This window comes from Caretta caretta, chromosome 2, assembly GCF_965140235.1.
Source record: "Caretta caretta isolate rCarCar2 chromosome 2, rCarCar1.hap1, whole genome shotgun sequence".
Classification (NCBI taxonomy): domain Eukaryota; kingdom Metazoa; phylum Chordata; order Testudines; family Cheloniidae; genus Caretta; species Caretta caretta.
The window spans coordinates 104707685-104727769 of record NC_134207.1 but is presented as its reverse complement, the minus strand read 5'-3'; the positions used below and the strand labels follow the sequence as shown (position 1 = coordinate 104727769).

The 20085-nt window shown below is 40.1% G+C and overlaps 1 protein-coding gene across 3 annotated transcripts in view; it reads right to left on the bottom strand.

Moving 5' to 3' along the window:
• NFATC1 (nuclear factor of activated T cells 1) overlaps positions 1-20085 on the bottom strand; it is a 146623-nt gene that overhangs the window by 51272 nt on the left and 75266 nt on the right. For all 3 annotated transcript variants that reach the window (XM_048840041.2, XM_048840043.2, XM_048840042.2), the window contains exons 7-8: positions 13162-13217; positions 11337-11469 (exon numbers count right to left, since the gene is read on the bottom strand). In XM_048840041.2, the coding sequence (XP_048695998.1) occupies positions 11337-11469; positions 13162-13217 (189 nt within the window). The remainder of the gene's footprint in view (positions 1-11336; positions 11470-13161; positions 13218-20085) is intronic.

The window sequence follows — 20085 nt, the reverse complement described above, 5'->3', positions numbered from 1 at the left end:
AGATGTGGGATTCAGGCACCCTTGTTCTGCACTATGGTAAAATAGTACATCAAGAGATTTAACATTACGCTTGCATCCCTCTCTCTGTCTGCTTGCCCTCCAGGGAGTTGTGAATATTAAAATGTAAATTGTGGGCAGAGTGCCCAAAAAGGCATTAATATGGGAGTAGCCATAATTTATGCAGCCTATTGTATATAAGCAGAATTGTACAGCCAGTGTGGGATGTAATCTTCAAGAGGGTTATTGGTTTAAAGGAATATTTATTGATTGAAGTTGTATATTGAGATTAGAATCACAATCAAACATGCATATTTTCCATCATGTAAACACAGGAATTATTGTTAACTAGTTCACAAGATTCACTTTCTATGCTATAAATATTTATATGCCCTGGGATTTCTATAAGCCCCTCTCTTATTTGGGTTTTCTTCCTCTCTCTCTCTCTCTCTCCAGAGTCTGGTGGCTCTAGACAGACTAACACACAAAGTGTGCTATAAATTGCTCTAATGAAGGTTTCTTTGGCCAATCAATGGCTACTTTCTAATACACCATCAATACTTTTACTCCTATTCTACCATCAGCAGCAAGCAGGCTAATGTGGCTTTACCCCAGGATGTCATTTTTCATCTCTCTTTACAGCATGTTTTGATCTTGGCTGTTCTGAGCCATTTTAGCTCTTACTCAGCCTTCTCCTTCAGAGACTTAGAGAGTCCTTCTCTACAGCCTACAAAATACATTTTCTTGTGTATAGTTTATCTGATGCAATCACCAGAACAGCATTCCCTTCAGCATCAACCACAGGGCTAGATTAATTATGCTGATCAGCCATTCCAGAAGAACAAAACCAAATCGTTATGTTATTTCACCCTTACAATTTGAAACCTCATCTCCTTTATGGAAGTTTTACTTTTTGGCTTTTAAACCAATTGGAAGAGCCTAATGGTCCAACCCTGATAACACTTACACAGGTGACACCAGTGTGAATACTCAAGATGTAAGGGAGGCAGATGATAGCCCTTGAAATGCTAAAGTTTAGCGGACAGCTCAGGAAGCTTCAGTGATAAAGACCACAGGACAGATTCTGCCATCCTGACTCAGGCTGAACAGTACTTTGAAGTCAGTCGGACTATTTGCTAAGTGAGATACTGCTCAGTGAGAGTTAAGGTGCCAGAATATAGCCCTAAATTCTTAGAATTACCTTTTCACATGTGACCAGTAGCACCAAGATGGAGTTTACAGGTCAACTGTAACTCTGGAGTTCAGTGTAGGAAGTGAGCACCCTTAACCTCAGCGAGGTTATGTTCCTCTGTGATCATAGAATCATAGAATATCAGGGTTGGAAGGGACCTCAGGAGGTCATCTAGTCCAGCCCCCTGCTCAAAGCAGGACCGATCCCCAATTAAATCATCCCAGCCAGGGCTTTGTCAAGCCTGACCTTAAAAACTTCTAAGGAAGGAGATTCCACCACCTCCCTAGGTAACGCATTCCAGTGTTTCACCACCCTCCTAGTGAAAAAGTTTTTCCTAATATCCAACCTAAATCTCCCCCACTGCAACTTGAGACCATTACTCCTTGTTCTGTCATCTGCTACCACTGAGAACAGTCTAGATCCATCCTCTTTGGAACCTCCTTTCAGGTAGTTGAAAGCAGCTATCAAATCCCCCCTCATTCTTCTCTTCCGCAGACTAAACAATCCCAGTTCCCTCAGCCTCTCCTCATAAGTCATGTGTTCCAGTCCCTTAATAATTTTTGTTGCCCTCCACTGGACTTTTTCCAATTTTTCCACATTCTTCTTGTAGTGTGGGGCCCAAAACTGGACACAGTACTCCAGATGAGGCCTCACCAATGTCGAATAGAGGGGAACGATCACATCCCTCGATCTGCTGGCAGTGCCCCTACTTATACATCCCAAAATGCCATTGGCCTTCTTGGCAACAATGACACACTGTTGACTCATATCCAGCTTCTCATCCACTGTAACTCCTAGGTCCTTTTCTGCAGAACTGCTGCCTAGCCATTCGGTCCCTAGTCTGTAGCGGTGCATGGGATTCTTCCATCCGAAGTGCAGGACTCTGCACTTGTCCTTCTTGAACCTCATCAGATTTCTTTTAGCCCAATCCTCTAATTTGTCTAGGGCCCCCTGTATCCTATCCCTACCCTCCAGCGTATCTACCTCTCCTCCCAGTTTAGTGATCTTTACGGGAGGCCATTCAGATCAAGATGGAGCGCTGCATACTGAGACCAGTGGGGTCCAAAGTCCAAATCTCTTTATTAAAAGCCAAGGTGAGCACAATCTGCAAATGAGGTGTGGCTATTTGACTCCTGACCAGTGGCTAATGGGATTCTCATTTGCGTGAAGTATGGAAGCCCTTGCACTAGAGCTAAATATACATTGGAGGGGCAGACAGTGGGGAGGAATCCAACTGCATAATATTGGAGAAAAAAGGCTCAAAAGTGAGATTCCACTTCTCCTGCTGCTCTAGAACACATTCTGCTGCTGGAATGTAACAAAAGAGCTGATGGCCCAGTTAAGATGAATTTATCCACTGTTTAAGTGGAAACAGGAGTCTGACAAAGCCTTGCCTGCTTTTTGTTGCACTGTTAAATGTCAAAAGTAACATTCAGCCACATAGCAGCCAAATGAAATAAATTGTAACAGCACATTGTGTAGAAATGAGCAACCATAATTCAGATTTTCACTGTTAAAAAAAAAAAAGTGAAGAAAAAATTCCCTCCAAGCCATTCCACCTTCCTTGTTATTCTGCCCTGATTAGTGCAGACTTTACGACACACCCTTCAGGAATCTTTCTGCCTATAAAAAGAAGATGGGGGAGAATGCTTGTCAATGCTGACAATATCATTTCTAATATATTTGAGAGTTTGAGCCTAATTCACAGTTACACCAGGCCCCCTTTGCACAGCTCTGGCAGCAAAAAGTTGATTTACAGTGGATATAAATACAATTTACATCCGCCTGCAGGCACATTTAAACTGTTGTTTCTTTGGTTTTCTGAGTTGGCCCTGAACTAACTAAAAGTGACTTTCTATGGGGCTGAATTGTGTGCATAAGCAGCTGTGAGGGTTACTTTCTCTTTCTGCTTTGGTTTATCTGGGTTTAGCTGCCGGTCTGTCCTGAGCGCTGGCTGTGTCAGTCAGTGGCTTTCCAAATGGCCTCTGCAAGCCAGGGTCTACAGCTCTCCTAGCCTGTCGATCACACACCCACACACACACCCACTTTCACCTGTCTTATCTTGCAAATTCATTGAAGAATAGCTCCTCTTTCTAACCTTATGTTACCTGACCCGGTGCATTTTATGACCTTTTTACAACCCCACAACAGGATTTGGCCCAGGTTCCCTATGTAATCCGATGATCAGTTTGCAGACATAGCAAAGATGCATATTTTGCCAGCCTCGGATATGAAAGTTCACCAGAAGTTCCAAGTCGAAATGTGTCAGGTGGCTATCAGTAAAAGCTGCTTTCTATGTCACATTAAAGCTCACTGCTTTACATCTTCATTTTATTGTTTTCAGCTAATATGACTAACGTAGCATGTTAACTTAGAAAGTGAGTGGCTGGCGGAAGAGGTGAGATGAAATGGAGGTGTGACTGCGAAATGTAATCACTAGAAAACTGCTGATCGTACTCTTCTGCAGAATAGTCAGGAGATAATTTTAGAGCTAAGGCAGGAAGCTGAGTAGGATGCTGAAAAAAGCATGCAGTGGGCACTGATCACCATTTTCATAAGCACCCTGAGAACTTTCATCACTTTCAGACTGCAAAGCTATGAACCATGAATCAGATATATCTAGTAACTAAGTACCAGGTTTTCAGAAGAGCGTAGCTCTCAAAGCTAGCGTTAGATTTTCAAAAGAACATAGCTCTTATTTAGGCCCCTAAATAAGTGGCCAGGTTTTCAAAAGAGCTCAGCACTCTGCGTGCTTATTTAGGTGCTGAAATAGAAGCCGAGCTCTTTTGAAACTTGGCCCACGTATGGTGAAGCAAATGTCCCCAAATGTATCCAATATGTTAAGCTTTGAAATGAAGATCACACAGCTTATCACCTGCATTTAACTAAATAATAAAAGTGGTAGGGATAACATTTATAAAGTAATTTATTATTTTAAAATAATTCATTAGAGTTAAAAGCATGAGTGAAACAGAGAACAGGAAATATTTTACCAACAACAATGCACAAAATAATATTTTTGGTGTCAGTGTAACAGGTACACCAATGTTTTCAACTTCCTATTAACTTTGCCCATGGAACACAAAAATTTTCCTAAAAAAACAAACAATGTTTTTTAAATGGGAAAAGTTACACTGAATACACAAAATCTTTGCTATTTATAGCTTAAAATAGTGTGAAAAAACAGTCTCTTCCCTTTCTTTAATGTGATCAAGAGTGGTATTTCCTGTGTCTCAGACTATGTGATCAGACTTTCAAAATGGTAGTTTCCCGTTTGATTGATCCAGTTTTCTTTATTATATTTAACACACCTTAAAACATCTTTTAGTGCTTTAAGATCAACCAATGATCTTAGCTGCACTGGTATAATTTCACTGAAGACAACAGATTTACTTTACACAAGTTTACACCAGTGTATCTGAGGGCATGTCTACACTGCCCCACAGCTTGGACTCCTGGGGTGTGAATAGCAGTGCCATCAAAGTACTGCACTTTAACTCTCTTGTGTGGACACTGTGGGCATGAACTAAAAGGTTCCTATTTTGCACTAACGTAGTCCTATTTGAAGAGGACTACAGGAACTCCTCACTTAAAGTCGTCCCAGTTAACGTTGTTTTGCTGTTACGTTGCTGATCAATTAGGGAACATGCTTGTTTAAAGCTGTACAATGCTCCCTTCTAACGTCGTTTGGCAGCCGCCTGCTTTGTCCACTGCTTGCAGGAAAAGCAGCCTGTTGGAGCTAGCTGGTGGGGGCTTGGAACCAGGGAGGACCGGCAGCCCCCCTATCAGCTCCCTGCTTCCCTAAGTTCCCTGTGCAGCAGCCGCCCAGCAGGCCAACAATTGCCTGCAGTTCAGCTGTCCCTCCCGCCACTGCCATGTGCTGCTCCTGCCCTGCCTTGGAGCTTCTCCCAGATCCTCCTGCTTGCTTGGGGGAGGGGGAGGAGAAGAAGGGGGCTGATGTTAGTGTGTCCCCCTCCCCCCTGCTCCTGCCCCCCATTTACCCCATCTCCATAGAGCAGGGGGACACAAGACTGGGCTCAGGACAGAGGGAGCTTCCTGGCAGCAGCTGTGGTCTCAGCTTGCTGATTAATTTAACAAGGCAGTGTACTTCAGAGTGGGTCAGCGTACTTAAAGGGGAAATGCGCATCTCTCTCTCTCTCTCTCACACACACACACAGAGTGTGTGTCTCTGTCTGCCATGCTGTCTCCCCTCTCTCCATTCCTGCTGCCCTGTACAGTGTGAGGCTACTTTAACAACGAGTGAACCCCTTGAGGGCTCAGCCAATTGCTAGTTCATCATTTAGCACTGAGCTATTCCCTGGGAAATATCCCACCCTCTGACTCCTCCACCTCAACCAAGCTTCACAATCATCATCGCTGTGTACCAGTATTAAATTGTTTGTTTAAAACTTATACTGTGTGTGTGTGTGCGCGTGCCGGTCTTTTGTCTGGCAAAAAAAATTTTTCCCTGGAACCTAACCCCCCTCCTCATTTACATTAATTCTTATGGGGAAATTGGATTCGCTTAACATCGTTTTGCTTAAAGTCACTTTTTTCAGGAACATAACTACAACGTTAAGTGACAGGTTTCAGAGTAACAGCCGTGTTCGTCTGTATTCGCAAAAAGAACGAGGAGTACTTGTGGCACCTTAGAGACTAACCAATTTATTTGAGCATCAGCTTTCGTGAGCAACAGCTCACTTCAAATGTTAACTGCTGGAAATGGCCCACCTTGATTATCACTACAAAAGGTTTTCTTCCCCCCCTCCCCCCGCTCTCCTGCTGGTAATAGTTCATCTTAAGTGATCACTCTCCTTACAGTGTGTATGATAACACCCATTTTTTCATGTTCTGTGTGTATATACACATCTCCTCACTGAATTTTCCACTGAATGCATCCGATGAAGTGAGCTGTAGCTCACGAAAGCTTAGGCTCAAATAAATTGGTTAGTCTCTAAGGTGCCACAGGTCCTCCTTTTCTTTTTAACGTTGAGTGAGGAGTTACTGTACATTAATGCAAACTAGGAACCTTTTAGTTCATGCCTGCAGCATCCACAGGGGAGGAGTTCCAGCACTGCTTTTTGGTGTGCGCTGCTCTTTGCACCCTCATAGTCTGAACTGTGGGGCAATGTAGTCATGCCCTGAGAGCAGAATTTGGCCTCTATTTTCAGATCTAATTTACAGAGGCAGTTTGGAAGTCCTAGCATTCCCCCATCATAACAACCTTTTCCTGGACAAATAAACTCATTGATTGTTTTCCCTGCTTTGTTAAATAACATTTATGTGGCAAAATGTAATGGAAGAGAGAACTTCTGAATGAACTAAAGCAGTATGTGACATCAGCACTCTGCAGACACCACAGATACCTTAGATGGCACTAAACCCCTGTTTATGAGAGACAAAAGTCTAAAAAGGTCTCCTTGATTTTTAATCTACCTGTTCAAAAGAAATCTGAATAAGCAGACACCTAATTTTAATAGTTAATGAATTTCTTAAAATCTTCTCAACTTTCTCCAGAATTCCACGCAACAGGACAACTTTAAACATCTGCATCTGAGACAGAGAACTAGGGCTAGATTTTCAAACGTATTTAGGGGGTCTAACCCCTTTAAAAATCTGGACCCTAGTCTTACCTTACTCTTACTTCTTAAGAGTAGCATACACATGCTGTATGGAATCTCAAATGGATCTTTAACTGTAGCATGCATTTTTAAGTGCTTTCCTTCTCCTATAACCTCCTTCAGATTAGATAATCCCCCAAACCCTACTGATTATGCCCACTAATATTCTTATTAACATAAATGATTATGCTAATCATGTAACAAACTCATATAAACAAAAACATTCCATCTTACACAAAATAAAAAATATTTAGCACACATAATAATGGTGTTTCTAGATGAAAATACAATACAAATGCAGAGTTGGCTAATGCTTTTTCACAAGTAACATTACACTCTATACTAATAAAGCCTCTGGAGCAAATATCTTAAAAAGGGCTAGTATGAAGACTGCCTTTAAAGGGTGGACTATTGAAGGGTAATCTCATCTTACTTTGCAGAGATTAACAGTTTACACCATTTAACAGCGGGGGGAGCTGGGATATTTTAATAGTATGTGGCCATGAAAAATGAGCTGCGCGGACTCCCCTACATCAAAAGGTTAAGGAACTTGCTTATATTCTGTGTGACAGATATGTCCAGTGTATAATCTCAAACGTTTAAAGCCTGCAGGCTTCAGGGTAAAGCTGATATACAGTAACTCAGGCCTTAATAACACTGCAGCAACATTTAGAAAAAATACCAATAGCCAAAGATCAACAGCTTTTATCTATTATCAATTTACATATGATAATAGGAAAGTGAGATCTGGGATTAGTTACTTTCAGCAGAGGTGGACCCAAGAGCCAAAATTCAGAACCAGATCTGGATTTTGAATCCCCCACGGTTTGAGTCTGTCCAAGCCAGAGTTTTCATACAGACTCACCTCTTTTCAAAACACAGCTCCACTTCTCCTCCCCACCTTGTAAAGCCTCTATTTTATGTACAAGTTTTCCCATTATGGGATATAGTTTTATGCTGTAGAAACTCATGATCCCCCAAGTAAGCTCCTTTCCTACAAATTGTTTCCATTTATATAGAGAGGGGAAAATCCTGCCATGTCTCCACAGCCTAGGAAGTCCTTGACTGCAGGGAAAGCAGAGAGTTCTGCAGTACAGAGTGGTCTGCACTCTCTGCATGCCACAAAGGTGTACTCTCTGCGTGCTATATGGGGCCATTCACAGAGCTTGTGACTGAGTGAATCCATCACTACCTGGATCCATTGGCTCTTCGCCTCTGTAAAATGGGGAGAAACAGGACTGTAGGGAATACTTTGGCTCTAAGATTATGGTAGCAGCTGGGAAGTGACCCTGTGGCGTGTGTGTATCAGTTCCTTCCCTCTAACCCCACAAAAAGTACCAGCACAAGGCTAGTACCTTGCTGGTACCATACTATACCTTGCTCTGGGAATGTTTAGCTGAATGTAAAGTGTAACATGTATCATGTAATTTCTAAAGGACCCTTAATGCACAGAAATCCATGGAAGGCTTTCTAATCAGACAATATGCTAACATTTCAAGGCTAAAAACAGGAAGAACACATAATATACTACCTGATTTGTGTAAAACCACATCTAATAGTTGATGATTACTTTGACATTTGCTTGTTAAAAATCTATAGTCTGTACACTTTGTGTGATTTTGTCTGAACAAGTCAGGAGGTGTTCACTGGATAAATATGTTGCTGATATTTTTTAAACCTTTTTACCTAGGTAACATAGTAATTGCTGGCTTAATTATTTTTTTCTTGATGAGTGTAACTTTGGTTTTCTTTAATATCTTTGCAAACTACAAGAAGCTTGTGAATTAAATTAGATAAACCAGTGCAACTTAAAAAAACCCTGCATTAAATATAGCATATTGGATAACTGAGTTTGGTGCTAAATTTAGTCTAATTTTTGCATGTATATACATATGACAATAGTCAAGATGTCGCATCCCTGCCAGTAAAGGGCATGATGCAAACAATTACAAGCATCACCAATACAAAAATATACTCTTTGAATAATTACAGGTGATTACAAAAATATATTTATTCTTACTACTTCTATATGCATAAGGGAGTTTGTAAACAAATCAGCATGTTTCTTAAAATTATTTATATCTTATATACAAAAAGGGTCTCCCAGGTCAGAATTTTTACTCTCTTACACTGGTTCTACACCTGTCAATCAAGGCTGCAATGGTTTGAAATCCTTGGAGTTACATGGGCATAAAACCAGTATTGGAGTGGCGAATCAGGCCCACAGTGTTTCAAAAAATGACATTGTCATAAGGGCTCAACAAAATAAAGTAGGAGATCATTCTCTATTGCCTGTTTCTTGGGAAGTTATTTATACTCCTGCAAAGAGATTGTAAAGTGATACTAAATCCAAATGGTAGTGTTTTACACTCACTTTGCACTCCTGTAAATGACGGCCTGAGGTGCAGGGCAATGGAGAATCAGGGCCAGGTAGATGAAAAAGAAAGGAGTATTGTTGTTTGAAAGAAAGTGTTGTCGTGCAAATAGCAGTCAGCAACAGATCTGAGATTTAAATATCTATGGAAGGTATATGGCAAGGTAAGCACTATCTCTGGCCATCACAACAGATGCTTGCTGCTGAAGGTATCATATACGAGAATGATAACTCTTCTGTTTGTCATCTAGAAGAGTTACACAATCTTCGACTATACATAGACATACACACCGCAGAGAAGATTTGCATAATTAGGCTAATTCAACAAAACCTGGGGCAACCATCTCAGTAGAGTCCTTCTATGACATTTAAGGAGTAATCTTTTGTTGTCAAATTCCCTGTTACTTTATGATGCTTTATTCTGAATTCAAGTCATGATAAAAGTCAGGACTGGCATCAAACTAGAGCTGTGTGAAATTCAGCATTTGTATTTGATGGAGTTTCACCTAGAATGTTTGCAAGGTTGTTTTTTCCAAGCCATATCATGCAACTCGCATTTTACTTTGTGTAAAATTCCTACAAAATGGCTATTTTCACACTGGAAACCTGTGAAAAGTGTGAATTTAAGCATGTTTTCCTTGCCAACCCATTTCCCTTGACAACTAGGTCATTTTCACTTTAAATAAACCTTCATATCTCGCCAAAAAAGGGCTCTCTGAAATTGATCCATTTTAAAGTTATAACTAAATGTAAAGAAACAGGAGTAAATTTACCTTTTTTATGATGAATATTGCACACACCTCTCTCTTGAATGCCCCTAGTATTGGTAGGTTACCATCACTTCATAGCATTTGGCAATATGAGGTTCCAAAATAGCACAGATTACCACACTTGTGAAAATCCCCATGGCCCAAACCTTTCATATACATAAAGGATTTTAGAAAACCTCCTGATTTCCTTTCCCATTATGCTTTTCAACAGTGCTCCAGAGTAGGATTCAACTGGAAATCAACCTTCTGATTTGAATGGTAAGAAAGTAGGGGGTCAGAAGGCATTTCATGAAAGTAGCCACACAATCTGATTCCTCTCACAGGAGATCCTGGAATAGTTCCTAAGTGGTACACTCAATCCCCTCGTGCATGCAGACTTTGCAAGAGCCAGCTTGGAAAGATGAGTGCAATGGGCCTTGTTTTTCTCAAGAGAAAAAAAAAATTGTTCTTGAGTCAAGCTGCTCAAGAGTGAGTTAGCAATGCCTGCTCCCTCTTACTCCATTGTATGGCCTGTTCTACAGAGAAAAACTGACAGGTCCCTCTGGCCCACCAACCTGACAGACAGCATAAGGACGCTGTGGACTTCATTTTATCTCTGATCTGGGGCCAGGCACCTGTCCTGCAAATAGCATTAACTACCCCCTAACTCAATCCTAAGCTAGGCTAGAACTGGCCTCTCAACTCCACATTCAAGGAGCTTGTGTGTTCAGTACCCGCAGTGGCCTATAAGTAACACTGGGAAGAATTCTCACCTCACTTTGAGACTCAATTTCCAACCCCAAACAGGCAGGCGGGTGAAGGACGGGTGGCAGGACAAATCCCCACCAGCTCCAGCTCAGAGCACAGCACAATTTGTGGGGTGAGTTCAGAAGCATTGTTCGAATGATATGCTCTCTGGGGTTGGGAAGTTGGGACTCTCGAGGAAGCCTGAGAGACAGCTCAGCAATCTCATTTTTTAAAGAGTCTTTCTGCTGCCCATGGGCACAGAGGACCTTCTTTCTCCTCATGTGCCACATGAGGAGCTCTTAGATGTATTGAGCATGTATAAACACAGGCACAATCCAGGGTCCCCCTGAGGCCACAGGCTTTGCAGACAATGAATAACGCTTGTTGTGATTTTGTTCCAACAAGAGAGAGCTCAGAAGTCTCTACCACTGAAAAGGAAACACTTTATTTGGAAGGTGTCTTCTTCAGACAGCAAATTAAGAGACAGCCCAGTGGGGCAGCTCACATTTTTTATTTTATAGCAATAATTACAGCCCTAAATTGCTCGAGTGAGCTACAGAATTATTATCAGTTACATTCTATCTTTTTTCTGTGTCTTTTTAGCAAATATTCATATCTCTAGTTTCCACTACCGGAGGTTAGAAATATATTGTTACCATTAGCAGGAAGATAGGTGAATAGCTGGTACTGGCTTCTCTTTCGCTTTCCATTGCAGACATAGAAATTGACCTGAACAGGACTGGTAATTCTCTGATTGCGGAAAGGTGGTATCTCCACCACCAATGAATTCTACAGAAACAAACGTTAGAAAGTCAGTACATATCTGAGACAGGAGCTCTGCACAATAATACGAGCACATCAACTATGGGAATGTCTCTGCTGAGTTCCCAAAGAGAAATATCGTCACTGCATACCAACTGGTGAGCAAGCCTTGGTGGAGCTGAAGGCTGTGCCTGCAGCAGGTTTTCTGGGTCCTTTCTGGCTAATGCTCCCTGCAGCTTGGCCTAGATTTGGGTTTCTTCAGCAATGAGTTTGATTATTGGGGTCAGAAGTGTGAAGGCAGGATAACCAAAACTGTACCACATGTATCATGTTTGTAGATGTTCCTTGCTAGGAATTTATACTTTAGGAACAGTAGTTTCCAGAATGATGAGATTGGGGTCGGGCATCACTGGGTGACATTTGTTAATAATGTTTGAGCTGCTCTGATGCCCAGTCTGGGTACTATAGAAAGAAAAGAAGCTTTAAATGGTGTGATTAGAGCTTACTCTTGGTATCACAAAAAGATTTTCTTTTTTAATAATACACCTCTACCCGGATATAACGTGACCCGATAGAACACGAATTCGGATATAATGTGGTAAAGCAGTGCTCCGGGGGGTGGGGCGGGGCTGCGTACTCCGGTGGATCAAAGCAAGTTCAATGTAACATGGTTTCACCTATAACGCGGTAAGATTTTTTGGCTCCCGAGGACAGCGTTATATCAGGGTAGAGGTGTATTTCCATGTTCCACAATGAAATATTTTTTATCTAACATATTTCTCCAGCCACGTCAGTTCGTGGGGTGATCTTGTCAGCTCTTCTCACCCCAGGAAGGTTAGGCCTGGTCAATGCATGGGTGAGAAATCCCAAAAGGACACCAAGTGCTACAGGAAGCAATGCTGGTGATCCCTTAGATGGCTCTCTTCCCTGAATTATTAGTGGAACAATGTTCCAATAGGGTGCTAAGAACAGACTTAGCTGCTGACAGCATCAGCTTTTAGACCCAAAAGTAAGACTGTGGCTCTATTTTTGATCACCAAAAGACCCCTAGCACTTTTTTGACTGAGTAAGAGTGATTGATAGTGATTAGTATCCTGGCTGGTTTCACATTCAGGTCTTTAAACAGTTTGCCCACATTTCCCCTGTAGTTTCCCTTGGATAAATTATTCTTCACTTCTCCTAATAAACCGTTGTGTAGGATTGCTGGACTGGAATAGAGGCCGTGCTTCCCACCTATAAATAGCTGCATTTCAGTGACGGTTTCAGTGATCAAGTTTGTAAAGATATACGCTTCTCAAACTGTGAAGCTGGTCTCCTAAGGAGACTCCAAATCTTTCTGGAGACGGCACAAGGAAGCCAGAGAAAGTGTTGTGTCTGGTGTGTTTTTTTGAGAAAAGCAGAACCCAGAACTGAATATCTTTCTTTGCTGAGCTCAAAGTGGAATTGAGCCAGCAAAAAGAAAAAAAGATACAGGCTGGCCCCATCCAGATATTGAAAATACACATTCCAAATGCATTTATTTTCAGAATAGATTTCACTGAAGGCCTTTTGCCCCCACTCCCATTAAAAGAAAGGTTTCCATGAGGGAAGGTCTTAGTACTTGGTCTGTGTCAGGGTTGGGAAAGAGTGCCAAAGTCTTGGAAAGCCCACTCTGGAAGAAGAGTGCTAGAGAAATGAAACATATTTTTAATTGTGATGTTAAAATTAAGGCATACTTACTGGTTTGCACATTTCTTTGTCAGTTTTGGCTTCCATTTCCCACACATGGTGACCATCTAAAAGACAAAAGAAGGAGGAAAATAAATCTAGTTCTGTGCTTTGTTTTCTCCCCTTCAGCCTGAGCATACAGCTGTTGACAAGTTATAAAAGTTCTGTTGGGGTGAAGAAAGAAGGAAAATAGTTCTGTTGATGGGTTGCCCAAACTTTGCCCAACCAAGAAGGTACATAAGTAACTTGCCAGGAGCATGGGATACCATTTAGTTTGTTTAAAAGGGAGGGAGAAGATGGGAGTAAAGAGATTGGGATTAAAAACAATTCGTCACTAATATGAGTAGCTCACTTCACCGCTCGGTTTCCCCATATGTAAAATGGGAATATTGATGCTTACCTCCCTTTGTAAAGTATTTTGAAATGTATGAATGATAAATACTATCAGAGCCAAGAGTTAGGATTAAAAAGGAGCAGTGTAATGAAGGGTATCAAATTATAGCTGTCCTCATCTTCAATAGGTCCCAGCATGCAATATTCTATTTTGATATGAGCAGCCTGACACAAGCTGTTTAAGTTTCTGCTGCTTAGATCAAGAGGGAACATTGGTGGGAAATGTAGTTTCTGTGCGTGACACCTCCACATTAAAGATCGATGTACACCAGTGAAGGATCTGCTCCTAGTACGTCTGTGGGCCACATTGTTGAATTTTGGGGCTACATCTGGCTTGCAGGCTGTGCTTTGGCCAGTCCTGTTCTATTAGTTCAATGTGTCCACATGAGATTAATTTTAAACCATGAGTTTTAGGTTTTCTGGTGATTTCTTTTGGGAAATATTTGTTTTAAAAAAATTCATTGATACAGGAACAAGTGGCCAATGAGGAGATTCTTTTTTCAGGGTTTCAAAACTCAACAACAGGGAAATGAGAAAAATAATACAGAATGTAAGGTTTCCATTCACTGATCCTAGAAAAGGAAAAATATGTACAAATGGCCACAAACAGATTGCTGTCTGAGTTCAGCAGCAGGGACACTTGTGGTTTAATGCACATGAGATGTCATTGGAGTGAATGGGAAAATTAAACTTGATGTCATCTCTTTTGTATATTTATTGCATTGGGACATGCAAATGCAAATATTAGTTATTTTGAACTTCACCACACAGCTGTTCACATGTTTAAAAAAACAGCCTCTCTGGAAGGTACCAGTGAATGCACTTTTTCTTCTCTCTTCTCTTTCATGCCAAGGATGGAGGTGACACATTTAAAACTGTCTGATTTATTACAAATGTCTGTAAATAATATTTTTGTGTACAGCACTCCCACTGTGAAAGGAATGCTGTAGTGCAACTGGCTTTTGGTGATTGTTTTCAAGTCTAAAACCATTTCTTCTTAACAAAGAGACACACAGTGTGAATGCTACACACTTTTGAGCACAACTGATTTCTATCAGAAATAATCAGCATATATGCCTTACTTTCTTCCTCCATTTTAAATCATGCTGCCAAATAAAAATAAACAAGAAGAAGAATCTTTGCAGTAGGTATTGCAATAGTAGGGAGACAGAAGAGAAGAATTAGCACTCAAATCTTTCTAGCAGTGTCTTTTAGCACTGCCAGGATTAAACAGACCTCGCAGGAGTACTGGATATAACTTCAGAATTAATCTACCAGATGCTTTTTCTAAATTGACAATAAAAAAACCTGACCACAATCCCTCAAATTGGGACCCATCTTTTCTCTGTGAAAAAAAAAAAAAGTTAAACTGAAGTTGAAATTAACATGATTTTGAAAGTATCAGAATTTTGACAGCACTACAAACTATTCAGAGTAACAGTCTTCTTAGGAACCTCTACTTTAGTAGTGTTTTTACCTAAAGAAGTGCAATCTAGTAGTTAGCATGTGTTAAATTTGCTTCTGTAAATGGATTACCAAACTTCAGGTTATTTCGTTATGTTTAATTTCCACCTTGCAAGATGAATGACTTGATTCAGGATTCTGTTTTTATTTCTTGCCAATATTTTTGTAAAATTCAAAATGGCTCCTTCTACAGCTAATCTTTCAATTACCTCATCCAGTGCTGCCATTATGTGCTTTTTAAATTTTTATGATGACAAAGAGTGAGTTTTTTCAGAAACATTTTAGATGATATAATCTAAACTGTTATATATAAAATAATCCCGAGCTGTGCTTATTCTTTGGCTATTATCTAGAAGCTAATAAGAGCACTAGCTTTTGGTCCAATAAGAAATTCTCTTGAGAATGTCCAGACCTTTGCTGTTTAAAGGGGCGGGGAAACAGACGACTCATTAAGAGTTAGTGACATTTCATTTAACCAAAACATAAGGAGGAGAAGTTGTTATGAAGCAGAGACAAAAAAGTAGACAATTCTTCATGTTACGTCTGGTGAACCGAGAAGGAAATCTCAACGCCCACGGACTGGGATCAACTCCAGGAGGGAAACCTTAGACCACTACGTCAACTTCTCACAGTAAACATGTTTTGCAGGTTTATACAGTTCAGCTGAAATTTAAAAAAAAGAAAAGAAAAGAAAAAAGAAAAAAAAAAAGATGGGAATGGAACAATTTGTGGGGGCTTGAAACATTTGCCTATCTCAGGGAAAAGTATTTTTCTTCCAGTGCCACATATGCCCAGTATCCTACCAAGTATGCAGGATACTGTCTCTTGTCAGAATGTGCCTGAGGAGTGAGGACCAATAAACCACAAAAGTTTCCATTGTAAGTCTGCCACATCTGCATCAGCCTGGCTGACTCAAAGCCCAAGGCAACTCCCTTCTTGGCCAAGGACCAACAAAAGTACACCAGAGCAATTTATACCTTTCCAAAATGCAAATAATTCAAATTACAGACATAACACAAAGCTGAAGCAGACACATTTCAGGCATTCCCGTTAAAGTTTACTCTCTGGAATTACTGTACCCAAATGGGCAGTTGTTATGAAAAAGAGAGAGAGAGAGAGAGTCTTTTCCAAGCAACTTATTTTATTTATTTATTTACGTTTACAAAGTATTTTTAAAATCCCCTCTTGAAATCAAATGCCTCGTTTCAGTCAGAGTGCTTGTTAACATTTTGTTACGGTATATTGAAGGGATAGATGTATGGGAAGTCTCTCTCCAAATCTCACATTTTGCTTCTCTTTTGAACCAAGAGAATGCCTCAGGGTTTTAATTTTTTTGTACGGGGAAGGGAGGCACACCACAGAGAACATAGAGCAAAGCCCACTGAAGTTACTGGGGATTAAATCTTGGCCCCACTCTGGGGGTCTTCAATGAGCTTTGGATCAGGCCCAGTGTGAGGAACTAGCTACACAAGTAACAAAAGTTCTATGCGAGCAGGAAGCTGTTTGGCTCTTTCTACTCAGGATGGATCTCAGAGTCTGGAAGGCAATATTTAGTGCTGTTTGTCGTCATTTACAGCTGGTGATCAGTATAACTGTCAACTGAAAACAAAGGGATTTGTTGGGAAGTCTGACACTGAAAGACTGATAACTGTGATGTGCCGTTATTGATAGCATTTTCTGTTCTGAGTGTGCTTCATCCAGCTCTGCTTTATCGGGTTTTTTTCAGTCTGTAGTAAGCCCCTGGAGTTACTAGAGATGAAAACACGGTACACCTACTTCATTAGTATGGGTTTTTTTTGAACTTTTCAATATATAAACACCCATTTAAAATGAAATGGCTCAACAGTGAATGGTTCTTTGTAGTTCACTCCTATCAACTGCTCACTGCAGAATTAAAGGAAACTGTGCAGATGTCCAGAAGTAAAAATATTCTAAATCATTAGGGAATTCCCTGCAGCATGAGTCACAGGAACGGCTTCCCCACCACACCCAACTAGAAGATTTCCACATAAAAAGGCATTGTAGGCCTGTTTTAACACAGCAGAAGCGCTAAAAGAAGTTGAGTAAACCTCACAGTATCAGTTACTTACATATATCGTTGTGGTTTGTTAGGCTTCAATATTTTTCTTCATACAGCTGTAACTTAGAGTCAAAGACCTATAAAGGATTTCCAAAGAATTGTTCTGCTGTCTTCTAATCCTTATTGGTGTACATTGGAAATTATCTTTATATGTCTCTAGGACTGTGTTTACTTTCTATACACCAGAAAATTGCTGTTAAATAGCTAGAGGTTTAAGAGATCACAAGAATCAAACCAGCAGTTTAGCTGGAAGATTACATTAACGTGAAGGTTTTATAGGCACACAAAAATTAAGAGGAGGAACAGCAAGATAAAAGAATATGCATTATCAAAACAAAAAAGAACTAGAAACCAGAAAGCATATGACATCCGTATCTGGTGATCACTCAAGCCTTTCCTCCATGAAATGGACATAACAGGAGACTTTGTAGACACTTACATTGTCTTGCTTTACTTGAATAGGTTAAAAATATTCCAGCTTCCCCAATAACCATGGCTCACTCAAAGACATAGAAAGGAACAGATATTATCTAGGATTTCATTGCCTATACTTTGCCTCCTTCCAATCTGTAGTTAAGCCGAGCTTGGTGCAATGGTGAATTGGGCCTGTAGTTTTTACACAGATATATTTTTCAATCAAGGGTATGGAGCTATTTTCTCCTAAAGGAGCCCACTGTTTGATTAATTGTTGTGAGTTTGCTGTCAACACTGATTTCCTGAACAGCTCAGTTCACCTTATAATATAGGAGATCCACAGCAAACTGTGCAATACTGGGGTCCAAACTGAGACATTGTTTGAGCAGAACATGGCATGACCATATGTTCTGATTTTTGGGTGCCCTACAGACATAGCCTACCCTACACTTATTCAAGTTAATGTGTATTTCACTGCCATCCAAATCCTTTTGCATTACAGGAGTCACAAGTTTTAGATTTATCTTCTAATCATTCATTCCTTGTGAAGGGTGTTCATGTTATCGCTTGACATGGAGATGATTGATCTGCAATTATATCCTGAGGGAAGGGTAGGTTTCTATGCTAGAGGAGAGAGTGGATATTAAGTTGGAGTCCTCTCATTCAGACCTGCAATCAACCAGCCTTGTGTTGAGATACCATCAGTTCTTACAAGGTAAGCAGGCTGAGTCAGGTGTGTACTTGGACAAGAAACCTCCAAAGGAAACCTAGTAGGGCTGTCGATTAATCACAGTTAACTCATGGGATTAACTAAAAAAAAATTAAGCGTGATTAACGGCAGTTTTAATCACACTGTTAAACAATTGAATACCAACTGAAATTTATTAAATATTTTGGATGTTTTTCTACATTTTCATATATATTGTATTCTTTGTTATTGAAATCAAAGTGTATATTATTTTTATTACAAATATTAAAAATGATAAACAAAAGAAATAGTATTTTTCCATTCACCTCATACAAGTACTGTAGTGGAATCTCTTTGTCGTGAAATTGCAACATACATATATAGATTTTTTTTTTTACATAACTGCACTCAAAAACAAAACAATGTAAAACTTCAGAGCCTACAAGTTCACTCAGTCCTACTTCTTGTTCAGCCAATTGCTAGGACAAACAAGTTTGTTTACATTTACAGGAGACAATGCTGCCCTCTTCATATTTATAATGTCACCTGAAAGTGAGAACAGGCATTTGCATGGCACTCTTGTTGCCGGCTTTGCAAGGTATTTACGTGCCAGATATGCTAAACATTTGTATCCCCCTTCATGCTTTGGCCACGATTCCAGAGGACATGCTTTCATGCTGATGACGCTTGTTAAAAAAATAATGTGTTAATTAAATTTGTGACTGAACTCCTTGGGGGAGAATTCTATGCCCCCTGCTCTGTTTTACCTGCATTCTGCCATATATTTCATGTTATAGCAGTTTTGGATGATGACCCAGCACATGTCGTTCATTTTAAGAACACTTTTAATGTAAATTTAACAAAATGCAAAGCAGATACCAATGTGAGATTTCTAAAGATAGCTACAGCACTCGACCTAAGGTTTAAGAATCTGAAGTGCCTTCCAAAATCTGAGAGGGACAAGGTGTGGAGCATGCTTTCACAAGTCTTAAAAGAGCAACACTCCGATGTGGAACCCGAACCACCAAAAAAGAAAATCAACCTTCTGCTGGTGGCATCTGACTCAGGTGATGACAATGAACATGCATTGATCCGCACTGCTTTCGATTGTTATTGAGCAGAACCTGTCATCAGCATGGACGCATGTCCCCTGGAATGGCGGTTGAAGCACTAAGGGACATATGAAACTTTAGTGCATCTGGCACATATATATCTTGCGATGCCGGCTACAACAGCGCCATGAAAACGCCTGTTCTCACTTTCAGGTGAAATTGTAAACAAGAAGTGGGCAGCATTATCTCCTGAAAATGTAAACAAACTTGTTTGTCTGAGCGATTGGCTGAACAAGAAATAGGACTGAGTGGACTTGCAGGCTCTAAAATTTTATATTGTTTTGTTTTTGAATGCAGTTTTCTTTGTACATAATTCTACATTTGTAAGTTCAACTTTCATGATAAATAGATTGCACTACAGTACTTGTATTAGGTTAATTGAATTTTGTTTTTTTACAGTGCAAATATTTGTAATAAAAAATATAAAGTGAGCACTGTACATTTTGTATTCTTTGTTGTAATTGAAATCAGTATATTTGAAAATGTAGAAAATATCCAAAATATTTAAATAAATGGTATTCTATTATTATTTAACAATGTGATTAATCACAATTAATTTTTTTAATCGTTTGACAGCCCTAAAACCTAGTAACTGTAAGAGATGATGCTGATGATTCAGAAGGTGGCACTCTTCTCTCCAACTCAGTACTGAACAAATGCTCCCCACGTATTGTCTTACACACTCCGCTAAACAATTACTTTATCTCACACTAGAAGTGGCTGCATTTCAAGGCTCAGAAATTCATAGCTTCTAAAGCCAGAAGGGAACATTATGATCATCTTGT